Source organism: Sipha flava, unplaced genomic scaffold (assembly GCF_003268045.1).
Source record: "Sipha flava isolate LNK unplaced genomic scaffold, YSA_version1 101_pilon_pilon, whole genome shotgun sequence".
Taxonomy (NCBI): domain Eukaryota; kingdom Metazoa; phylum Arthropoda; class Insecta; order Hemiptera; family Aphididae; genus Sipha; species Sipha flava.
In genome coordinates, this window is record NW_020271715.1 from 956,927 (window position 1) to 970,534 (window position 13,608).

The window sequence follows — 13,608 nt, forward strand, 5'->3', positions numbered from 1 at the left end:
TCGGTCTAAAAATAACGTATACATACTTTCAATTATTCAAGAACTCGTTTAAATATCAACACTCGATCATATTGTATACCGAACGATTCTTAATAGAAATAATTCGTCACCAACCAGTTTCACAAGAATAATTAGAATAAAACGGTATATCTACGCCATAAATTAGTTTAAATACCAAATTTTTGGCACGAGGTAAAATTAATTTATAGATGACATAATTCTCATTCGAATTCCAGTAAATCTATACAATCGCCGACCTCCGTGTTCACTGGATAGTGGACTCGATAGGTATTTTATTCCTGGAACGCGTGAGTGGTTTCCCGGAGATAATAACAAGCGAAAATCATTAGCGCGTGGCAATACCGTCCGATTTACATTAGATAGAACGCATTATATTATTGTACACGAGTACATGTACGTACATGATATACGGGCATAAATCCATCCACTACCATCCAAACGTGTTCTAGAGGTTATACCTTAGGCCACGATCGTTTTAATACACCCATCGCCTTGGGAATTGCTGTTATTCTTCTGCTAACATCGGTCAAGTCGAGTTCAGCTATTCGTTCGAGGTTTAAGTGCACGTAAGCAGCTAATATTATTACCCAAAGCGATATTACCGCAAGACGATGGCCACTAATGTACTCTTCGCTACAACACTTGTCTGCCTGATGGCGCTGTCAATCTTTGGTTTCGTGGAGGCCTGTGAGTACAAAATAAGTCAATAAAGTTAATTTTTACAATCCGCCTTGGTGTATTTTATTTTTTTATTTTTTAACAAATATAATTCGGTGACCGTGTCGATAATTTCGCAAAATCACGAATTGGCCTTTAATATACCTACCTGCACGGCGGACGATTATGATGTACCTACTGTATAGTACCATCGTAGAGACTGAAACGTATCATTATCATTTGTTTTCGAATTCCCTATAGCTCGTGCGAGCATGAACTCGGCATAATAATTATATTGATAAAGATGATTCGTTTTTATAGTAATTTCCGTCGAGTATAGTTTATTTTTAGGACGGTGAATATTTTCCGATCTTTTCGCACACGATATTTATTATCGTCCTTTGTCGCGATTGTAAAATTTTTTGTTTTCCGATTACAGTGCCGTGGGAATCGCTAAGCTTACGATACAAACGAAACAATGAAACGAACCGTTTAAAATATAATTGTTTAATATAAATTTATATCTTTTTATTTGAATTTTTTCGTAACCGTGAATCGTTCTCCGGACGTATGTTGAACATATTTGTTCCCAGTACCGAATCGCAACACGTGGACGATCACGTACAACAGGTTAGCTGTAAACGCTATTAACGCTATTAATATCGTTAAAAAACAAAAAAAAAAAATCTACGCCCAGTTTTCGCGATCACGGATCGCGGGACCGTTGCCCACGCGGACCCAACGCCGTTCGCACCATTACGGATCGCCGTCTCTCTGATTTCAGACCCCCAACAGTTTTTCCAACAGCAGTCGCAGCAACCGCCCAGGTACGAGCCGATCACGGAGGTCTGTTTGGGATGCATTTGCGAATCCATATCGTCGTGCAACAGCACGTTGGCGTGCGAAGGAGACGTGTGCGGAATGTTCCGCATCACGTGGGCGTATTGGGCCGACTCCGGAAAACCGGTTCTACAAGGAGACAATCCGAACGACGGACAGGGTAACAACGTGTACTATTCGACCGTTGCGCGTCGCGTCGCTGCCCGTCACGACAACCGGACAACGCTCGACCGCGCGCGTTTCGTACGCGTTCGGAGGCGTTCGTTTTCGGGCGTTCGCGGGAAAAACGATTGGTTTTTCAGCCGCCAACGTGAGCGATTCTGGTTTTATAATTTTTTGCGCGCGAACAAGACCGTTCGAAAACGTTTTGGCCGTGTGCAACAACAGCTCGGAATAACGATACGAAAGATCCCGGGAATAAATCACGATACGGATCTATTAGCCGTTCTCGATCCTGCGAGAACCACCGTTATCCTTGCATATCCCTGCTCGTTTGAAAATAACGTTGTATACTAGTTGCGGTCAAAATCTAAAATTACGTACTAGTTGTGGTCACTCAAAATATATATTTTGTATATATGGTATATACCATGCTATTTTATTTACAAAAAAGTTTCAACATTTTCCTTTCCATTTTACAAACAGACTAAGGACTGTCTACACTATTTTTATTGTGTAGGTTTAAAATCACAGTAGTAATTGTGAAAAGTCACGCGGCAACTTCGGGTGAACATTCATTCTTGCAGTGTGTATACTTTTTCTAATCAATGTAACGCCATTTGACCTCAGTACACTGATTACTGAACTTGACATCTCAGAATAAAAATTTTGGAGTGACGCTCGCTCAACTGCTCCACTGCTTTACGTTTAACACTGTAACTAACCTTTTGCCATATCATTGATTGGTGATCATCTAGTTCGTGATTACACTAATATTGCAGGGGCGTATACAAGGGGAGATTTGGGGTTGGATCCCCCCCCCCCATAGGTCTTTTAAAAATTGTATAAAATAGTATTCTTAATGTAAGAAAATTATAAAGGAACAAAAAAATATTTCAAAGATTTATTGTAAATTGTTATTTTGACACATTCAATACATATATATATATATATATTTATTTTATAATTTATTATTTTGAATGTGCAAGTCCTTTGGTTTAGGAATTTTTCATCCGTAGTAATTTTTTTGCAATTGATCCCCCCCCCATAAAAAAGTTATATGTATTGCACCATTTTATTTATTTTATTTACAAAATTTACAGATAAGTAATAAGTATATGACCGCAACTCGGATGCAGCCGAAAATACAGGCCGTTTTTTTGCGTCCGCGACTTTGGTCTAAAAACGTATCTCAGACCCTTCACAACGATAACAATAAAACAATCGTGAGTCCCGAATAAGCAATTCAGTATGTTTCTGATTAATTTTGAACAGCATGTGTCGGTGGTTTACCGTCTCCGTGAATTAGTAATCTTACGTGCGTGTATGATTATAAGTTTATATAATATATGATATTATTCATGGCGTTTTCTTAGATTTCACGAGAATAGCGACTAATAACATTTATTTTATAGTCGAGTGCCGCATTATAGTTACCTAGTGTTTTTTTTTTTTTTTTTATTATGAATTAGAATTTATCGCGCTTTCAAACTTCAGCTTTTGTTCGGAGATAACTCTAGATTATTTTTAAAAAAAAAATTTTGTCTGTGAACATTATAAAAACTCTCGTTCAAAACAAACATGGTACACGAAAACGGAAAGATTGAATAGGTGTTCTACGGATAATACTGGAGACTATGACGTTACAAATGGTGAGATGGAAACGTTTAAAAATGTGTAAATGTATTATGCGTAACATGGAAACATAAATCTGTTCGGAGTTGACATAACGTGTAATGTATTATACGTAGTGTCACATGAAACTGCCTCTAAATGCAGTCGTTATACCCGAAATATTATGACTCAGCGTTATAATACGTTTTGTCACGACGTCTGGAAGTATATTAAACTCCTCTATTGTCTATGCCTTGAAAACATTCGTTAAACGAACAACAAGTCAATTGTGTCAAATGGAGCGTACAATGCGTCCAATTCGGTTGATTGATATAATCTGACTATACGTTTCGAATGATTAAAGTTTTAATAATCCGATTTTTCAATCAAATTTGCGTATAAGATACCCTCCCGTCATGACGCCTAGAACATAACACGCATAGAACTCGCGTTTTTAGTGGTTCCTCTAAAAACTAATTTCTCCTCATAATTTTCAAATAGAACGATTTATTATAAGACTTGTTGTTCTATCTCGATTTTAATATTGAGTTTGACCGATGTTTTCAAATGTGCCGGGGGAGGGTAGTTGTAGACTGAAAGGATTAGAGGCAAATGTAATTAACTTAATCGTGGAAGGTAACTGTAGTTGTATTTTTTTTAACGTTATTGTTATCGAAATAAAACATTTACACATTTTTCGTAATTTTCATGATATCAAAATCTATATTAATAAAAAGTAATTTTAATCTAATATAGTAGATTCCGCAAGTATTTTAACAAACAACTCGTGTTCGATTTGATACCCATTAGATGAAGTTTGAGTTTTGTTCGCATATTCGATAGTTCATACCATCTCAACCGTATACCGTATAAACGATTGCCTTCATACGACGTGGTACACGGGCACGGCATTTTCGATGTACTAGGATTCTAAAATCCATTCGCCATAATAGAGAACTCGTGTAAAAATCATCGCGTATTAACCCACGCCATACCCTTATCGGTCAAATTTGTATTCGCTCGGGGAAAAAGCGTGGCGAACCTACCTACTTACAGATTAGCTGTTTTTAAGTGAACTCTCAGAAACCACGATCTATCAGACTGCGATTTTCAAAACCGTCCCGAACGGGCTTTGCCTTATGATTGTTTATCACAGTACAATATAATGTATACATACACTACAATGTATGATTCTCGTGTTTTTTCAGCGTACGCAAGATGTGCAAATGATCCGACGTGTGCCAGACTTTCAGCCGTTACCTATTTGACCAGATTCGCACAGGTAAGCGCCGTTACACAACCGCATTCGTGTGCATATGATATTATTATCAGGGCTCGGGTTCCATATGCGATTGCTAATTATCATAAAATATTGGTAAAAATACCATTTTAAATCCGTGTTTCTCAACCGATGTGTCGTCACACACTGATGTGTCACGTATTACCGTAATGCGTGTCGCCAAAATATTATTAATTGAAAATGTAAGCTTTCAAAGAAAAAAAAGATTTGTAAACTGTCAATCATTCGGCCACGAATCGAAAACCGTTCAGTTCAATAATCACAAGTGTCGCACTGAATAAATTAAAATTTTTTTATTTTTTAATAAAATGTCAACATACAAATATATTAATTGACAAACATTTACGTCACCATTTTTAAATCAAACTAAAATTATGGTGTCTTCGTACAAAAAAAAAGTTAAATTCTTTTTCCGCTACTCTTCGTGTTTTATGGGCGTATCGCGGCGTGCATTTCGGTACTTTTTAACGTTACAAGAACCGAGTCTCCTGATGATTATCGTTGTACACGTGGCAGGCGGGTGGACTCCTCGCGTTCACGTCACGTCTGTTACGTTGTTTCGCGACGAAATAAATTTTTTTTTCGCCGTCGTTGCATCTTAATCTTTATTTTCTAACACAGGACTGCAACCGCGACGGGGTCATCGATTGCTTGGACTACGCGGCCATCCACAAGCTCGGCGGTTACGGGTGCAGCGCTCCGCTGGACCAGTATTACAAGAACAAATACGACGCGTGTCAAAGGGCCGTGGTCGAACTGTCGGGGGCGCCTGGAGCCGAGAGCGGTGTGGATGTCCGTTTCAACCCGGCCCCGGAGCAGCAGACGCAACGGCCCGAGGCCGAGCAACAGCAACAACTATCATTCAACAATTAAACTCGACGACGGCCACCAGTACGAGTTCGGCAGCGCTTTAAACCCCGGAATACAATACACTCAGATGGATCGATTCATTAGTATTATCATTTTTTTTTTTTTTTTGTACCTAACTAATTACGTGTGACAGTGTGATTTTGTATTTTAATTACGCGCACACTGCAATATAATAATATATTATTGATATCATGATCGATAGGCAATGCGAGTTGTATTGTATACGCGACCCATATCTTTTATCCTACTGCGAAATCGATGCATATGTATCTGTAATGTATGTGATATTATTTATACTGACCTCCTCCGCAGCGGATCGGGGGAGGAGTGGAGGGGAGGGACAAAAAAAAAGCGTCGTGCACGCCTATTCCACACGTAGATTGTTATGTTTTCGAACAATGGAGGCAACCGCTAAAGGCTTCGGTAAATCCTTGGCCGCAGTACGTCGTTTTCAACGAGTAACCACCAGGAGTGCGCTCGCGAACATGTTATTACAACAAACACTCCTTTTGTTTTGTCGCCTCCTATGTATTGTAATACGGTCCTCGCTGTTGCGCCGAGATTATGGTAAACCAAATACACTATCTGTGCGCAAACACCGAGCACACGTAACGTGACCGTGGCGTTTATTTATGCACACAGGTATGCATGACACGTTACACTAGCGCTAAGTACCGCGAATGCATTTGTTCTTTTGGACGTTTTCCGTGGACACGGCAGCCGATCGCGTTATGACCGTTCCATCCATCGACCAATAACTGTATCGTCTGAACACATCGGAAACGGATCTCAATGATAATAACCAAATATTGGCTGTTTTCGATCGAGACGAGAATATCACATTCAGTACACACGACCGGAATGACATTTTTCTCCTTTTTTTTTGCTCTTATTCCATTACCGTCCGTTGTTTCTTATCGCGACAATCGAAATCGTTCGATGCAGTCACGACGGATTGATCGTACCGCTGAAATTACCATTAACCTTGCCCAAAAACTCGTACAAATCGCATAGAGGACGTATGTAATATTTTAACGTTTACGGTCATACGATGCGTTCAAATTATACTTCGCGTTACGTGGTAATCGTCGTGATACAAACGGTCATAGTAATGACCAACGCATAAATAATTTATAGAACATTCAAATTCGCGTACGCAGAAATCGAGTAGTGGGTACGGTTTACTATTCGTATTTTCGTGCATTCGGTTGTTTACAAGACACAAGATGATAATTGTGTGGATTCGTAAGATATTTAAAAAAAATAAAAAAAAAAAACACATAAAAAATAAACGATAGATATACGGCCCTAGAAATTATTCGAGGTAAGTATCGGTTTAGTGGGGACATGTTGTCCACTTGGGCCAGACCGCTTTCGTATCAACTTGCGGGCAACAGGCATCACTGCAGGTATCTACCCCGTATGATCTATACGACACACGCATTGTACAGAAATCCGTCGAACCAACCGGATGTCATGGGCGCGCTACTTCGATTCCTGTTGGCGACGGTGTTCGTCGCATCGGCGGTACTCTCTCAAAACGATTTGCAAGGTAAAAGTGTTTAATTTTTGGTAAACAAACTACTAATGTCATCAATTCATCATTGCTAACCGAATAATCGTTAAGCATGGACTTCAAAATAAACTATAACAATCCCGTTACGTTCTGAACCGTTTCTTCTCACCAGAAACATAAATGTATACACTAGTACAAATAGTTTTTCACTAAATTTAAATAATATTCAATTAATTATATTGCTACTTATTACATACTTACTATAATTCAGTCGAAACATATGTAATAACAGGTATACATATTTGTTTTTTTTTTTTTTAAATCGGTCCAGCACTTAAATTTAAACTAATAACAGCTATTTAAAACATTTTATAATGTACCTGCCATAAAGCCAACATGTTTATAAAATATCAATTATAAGTATTCACTTCACTCTTCAAGGATATGTCTTACTATTAGACTATATAATTTGGCATAAGATTCTGACGCATAACACACAAACATTATAAATTTATACAATGAATATTTTCATTTAAACCATATTTTACAACTAATATAATATTGAATAATTGACAATTGAATAAAATTGGTAATGTTTTGTGTACAACAGTTTCCTGTTCAACCTACACAACTGTTTTATAAAATTCAATGTACACAACCATGTATATTTTTATCGAACAATTCCTAGTTTAAACATAAATATATTTTGTTTCATATATTTCGATACACGTTGAATTTAATAATATCCCATCAATATTCTTTAACTTGATTTTATTATTCGTATTCTTCGTATACAATTTTATAGTAATTAATTGTCACTGTTTTACGATAAAATAATTTTATTCTGAAGTTCCTACTGCAATTACTAAATTACAGCAAAGTAATTAATTACTACAAAAGTAATATTATTTAAACGCATAGTTGTAAAACTGTAAATTATCTTAAATTTAAAAATTTTTGAATTATACAACTTCAAAAAAATGTCAGTAATTTTTTTTGCTCACACCAGTACATATACTTAAAATATAATAATTAATAATACTTACTACAATAATTTATAATTAAAATAACATTACAAACTTAGAAGAATAACTATAGTAATGGTTTACATTTAAATTTAATTGTTTTAGTAGCGTCATGAAATAGTGTTTATAATACATTTTGAACTTTAAAACTTTTTAAACTTTTATTTTTTCACCGTCACTTAAAAAATAATATTTATGGTTACATTATACTAAACACCTAAATATTCGAAATACCTAATATAATGTACATTATCATTTTAAATATTTTCATATCTATAGGATATTTTTTTTTATTACGTTTTTAGTACTCTCAAAACCCATTATAACAATTCAAATTTTATCTTCTTAGTTTTACTACGTTTTCGAATGATTTTATAACCATATTTGTTTTTTGTCAATTTGTTGTGGTCATTGATATTATTTCGTTAAAATATGCGTGTGGGAGCTGTGATAGTCACGCCATTATACCTACGTAACATTTAATACTGACACCCGCAGTACTCAATAAACTAGTGAGAAGCATTAAGTTCGACAATTTAGAAAATAATATCTTAATAATATAAATCGCCATTTATATAATAAAGGTAAATTAATGGATAAACAAATAAATATATACGAGTAATATACTCGTCGACGTCCTTTGATACTAATTATTTAATCATTAAGGCATTGTATACGGATAAAATCAAATCAATAATGTATCAAATTATTGTAACGGAAATAATATCATTGAGATAACAATAAAAACTCGTATATAACTTCACAAACGTTTGGTATCCATTTTGGTGATTTTTATGTATTCTTTGTGCCAACTGTTAGAGCCATAACAAATTTGACAACTTATTGTCAATTTCATTCGTTGTCATTATTATTTTTATTATTATTATTATTATTATTATTATTATTATTATTATTATATCCTGTTCTTACAGTTTAGTTTAAGCACGTCCAGTTAAGAGAATTATCAAAATGCGTAGGTAGGCCACCTAGTACCATTTTAGTCCAGTTTTAATAATTCAATGGCCTCGATTTCTCAGGTAATATAATTCAATATTTCATCACCAGCCGCATAATTTGTTTCAAATATGATAGAAATAATGTATGGAAATAAAAATCATTCAACACAAAAGTCCGCAGATATATTATAAATATTTATTGAAAATGCTAAAAATACAAGTTCAATAAGTTTGGTATTCATTTAGATGGGAAATTTAAATGGGCGTTTATAAACTTAATTTAGATGAAAGCAATATTGGAAAATATAATAATATCTTTAAATTAAGTTAAACACATAATTATATTTTATAGTTGGATATAAAGGTAAAAAATAAATTATTATTGTATCTACTTAAATATTATAACTTGATGCGACATTATGTTATTTTTTTCAGAAAGTAATAAAAAATACTAATAATAATAACAATAATTAACAAAACTAAATAGCTATTTCTCTACGTTATTTCGAATCTAAAGTATACTCTATACGTTATGTTTAAATTTAAATTACAAAAGTATATAGGTATATTCATTTCATTCATTTCAATAGAAAAAAATAACAAAAACAATGCAATGACTGTGTTAACTTTAAAAAATACTGCATCAAACATTCAACAGCATAAATTGTTTTCATTCAGATATATAAAACAATGCTTAATGTGTAATATATTTAATAATCATTAATTATATTATATTTTACTAATCATTAATACTTTGAAAATAAAATTCATGGTCAAAAAATGAATTATCTAACTAAATTTTTGAATTATGAGTACACCATAATAATAAACTTATCGATAGTACATATAGTATTTATGTAGTGCATAGTCCAATTCATACTCGTACTTTTATATTTTACTGAATAATATAAAAGATGTATACAATATTTCAAAATATGTACACATATGAAATAAACAAATTTTTAAGTTAATAAAACAAAAAAAAAACTAGAATTATTATTATTAAATTATAAAATTTATAATCATAAAAATTGGAATAATTTATTATTCTAGATCAAAAAAACATTTAAATGTATACTTAAAATAAAAATATAAATAGAAAATAATGTAATTTAAATACATAATGAAAACTATTAGTTATTATTATTAGTTTTAATCATAATTTTATGGGAATAAGTATTCTAATGTATTGAAATATAGAACAGATGTAATGAGTATTTATTTCGAATGGAATTTTATAACTTTAGACTATGAAATGTAATGCATTTATTTAATCACAACGACCTACATATTTTCATTAACAAAAAGGTGACTTGATAATATGTTTTCTTTATTTAAAAATGGCACGAGTTAACATTTACTTGTGTTTTATTTTAACATACCTATTAAGTATGTTAATTTCTTAAATTACATTATTAGATTTTATGTTAGTGGTATTTATCATGCAAATAATAGTTGATTAATTTAGTATATAAATGTATTGTAACAAGTTTTTCATAATGCTTTTAATACCTAATTTAATAATGAAAATATTAAAATATTGTAAAAATTAACACTACATTTAAATATATAAATATTGGATTAATAAAATATTATCAATTATAATGATTTTTCTGACACTTTTAAACAGCGTATATCATTAACTGATACACATATCGCTGAAATTATTGTTTATGAACTTAGTGCTTAGATATAAACCAAGTCACGGGCTATGAAATGTAAGATTCTTTAAATATTTTTGGAAAATTTAAAAAATGACCTCTTCAGTGTATTGTTTGGATTCAATTTCAGATTTATTAAAAATCTTTGGTACTTAATAATGTAGGAAATATGTTAAACAAAAGAATAAAAATTATAATAAAACAAATTATTCAACCTTTATAATTTACTCTTAGAACAGCCAAAACGTACACTTAAATAATTTAATAAGAACTGTAGAATACATTATTTATCAACAATATATTACGATAGTTACGTTTTATTTCAGTTATAATAAGTAGATAATAGTATTATTTTATTAGTATTATATTATTTAATAATGACTACATGTTTATTATAATTTAATAAGTATTTTGAAATTTACTAGGTGATATTCCTTAAATACAAATAAAATATTTAATTTGTTATAGAATTTCTTATTAATATATTAACTTTGATGCACTTGAGAATTTCAATGTGAACAGCATCTGATTTTAAATTTATACCGTTAAGTTAACGACATATACAAATCTCTGTATTCTTATTTATATTTTATTGATTGGTTTTATCTTACTCGATAAGTAGCAATTTCATTTATCTGAATAAGAAAACTTCTAAACAATATTCAATAATATATAAGTTTCGAAAAAATAAAATGCAATTTGAACTTATAAAAATAAAAATAAACTTTGCTAATTAAAAAATATAATTTTCAAACCCAACTTTACGATTTTGTTTGTGAATACTCTTATTATAAATCATAAAACCCCATAAAATGGTAACAATGCGCAAACGACGTAACTGCAAATATTTAATATTGTTGAAATTTATTTTAAAATGTTTTGTCTTCAGAAGAATTTCCTCCTGGATGGACAGAAAAATGCATAGGATGCATGTGCGAAGCGTCATCCGGATGCAATCAAACACTAGAATGCATAGAACAGAACGAAGTTAAATACTGTGGTGTGTTTTTATTGAGTGATATTTATTGGCAAGATGCCGGAACTCCTGTTCTTCAAGGAGACAACCCCATGCGGATTGGAGGTAATGATTTTCGTTAAAACGATACATCACAATAAGAAACTACTACCCATCATACTGTCGAAATTATACCTAAACTATTATGTTTTAGCTTTCGAAAGATGCGTCAGGGATCCATATTGTGCTGCAAGGGCCGTAAATCAATACATACAAAGATACGCCAAGGTATAATATATTGTATTAAATAAATAACGGGTTCGAAAAAACAAATTCTATAATTTTCTAAAATCCTATGTATGTCTGTATTTTTCCAAAGATCAACTAAAATCATACGAGTTAACTGTTTAACTGTAATACGATTATATTATGTGTACATAAAAGTCAGTACTTTTATTTATATATATAATTTATAGATGAAGTAAAAATAAAATTAATGTTTTATATTTTTTATGTAATGTAAATTAATTCCTAAAAATCAAGTCATAATCATTAATGTCTTTATATTTTTCCACAAAAATCGTTTGTATATGTTGAAACTTAAATTGATAATATATGATAGTATAATGAAGACACAACTAAAATTGAATGTTTATATAGGATTGCAACAGAGATGGTGTGCTATCGTGTGATGATTATGTTCGATTACATTATTTTGGAGAAGCCAGTTGTGAAAGACCAATATCTTCACTTCCATATTATAGAATATTTAGAAGTTGTATTATGTCTTAATATACTTATTATATATATTATATATATATCTCCCTAAATTTATTATTGATCATTTTTCATAAACTCAATTATTTACTTAACTTATTTTGTATAATTATTGACTATAGAAACAATTTGTAAGGTTATTTATTTGAAATTGTTTTATGTACGGTTTTCGGATCGAATAAATATTTATGAATAATAAATAGTAAAATATTATGATATGATATTACTTGTACTAAATTATATAAGTAAGATATTTTTTAAATTTTTTTTTTATCAACACAAATTATCATAATTTCAAAGAAAATTTCCTATTTAGTTAAATTTTTAAATTCCGTTCAACCGCAGTTTTACAAATAATGGAAAATAGAACAATAATATAATTAAAATTACTCTACGGACATTCTAATTTTTAATTTTTAATGATGTGATATGGAGCAATATAAAATAACAGAAATAAGAATCTCCAACGAAAAAAATGCATAGACATATTTAAAAATAACTATAACGCATACCATAAGTATATCGAGATATGTAAGTTTAGTCGAATCCGAAATTCGAGGTCCATCAAGATTTACAAATAAATAAACAAACCATAATCAACTTCAGTAAAGTTTTATGATTTGTAGTAGATTTTAAGATTTCTCGTAAAGTTCCAAAAGCCGAAATATCAAGTCTGACGGATTACTAAGTTCAGCACAGGCCAAATTGGAAGACACAACAATGAGACGTATTACTCTCCTACAGTACTAGTCGTATCGTGGTACAGCAAAAATGCTTTATCACATCGTTCACAGATTGAAATATCCAAGCCAAAATTATACGTGGACACGTAATTCATACTATAATTCAATAAAGTAACAATGGTACGTAGTTGACACAACTATGTACATAAAATGTTGTGATGAAATAATCGTAAAAAAAATGATTATTTCATCAGAAAATACTTGAAACATTTGCTGTGCTCAGACGAACACCATTCTGTCCAACGTGGCCAATGAGTTAAATATTATATTATAAATACGATTAAGTTATACCTTTTGATTATAGTCAGAAATGAGCAAAATAATGATTTGGATTTGCATTCCAAGTTTGACTGACATAATAGTTGGCTAAACCAGTATACGCTCTGAAAGACAGCGAAAAGACATACGAGAATAGTAAGTGATAATATTGTCAAACGTCATGTAACCGGCTGGTATTGTACTCCGTATCGTTGCCAAATGGTTGTAGATTAATAGTTTAGTTCTGAAACACAAT

The 13,608-nt window shown here is 31.8% G+C and overlaps 1 protein-coding gene across 1 annotated transcript; it reads left to right on the forward strand.

Moving 5' to 3' along the window:
- The first annotated feature begins 382 nt into the window (after positions 1 to 382).
- Positions 383 to 12,415, forward strand: LOC112680422. The gene is made up of 8 exons (XM_025550508.1): positions 383 to 708; positions 1,463 to 1,678; positions 4,500 to 4,573; positions 5,213 to 5,461; positions 6,749 to 7,013; positions 11,509 to 11,700; positions 11,789 to 11,862; positions 12,235 to 12,415. Exons 1-8 carry the CDS (start codon positions 633 to 635, stop codon positions 12,364 to 12,366), a joined length of 1,278 nt encoding a protein of 425 aa, XP_025406293.1. The 5' UTR covers positions 383 to 632; the 3' UTR covers positions 12,367 to 12,415.
- The last annotated feature ends 1,193 nt before the right edge of the window (positions 12,416 to 13,608 follow it).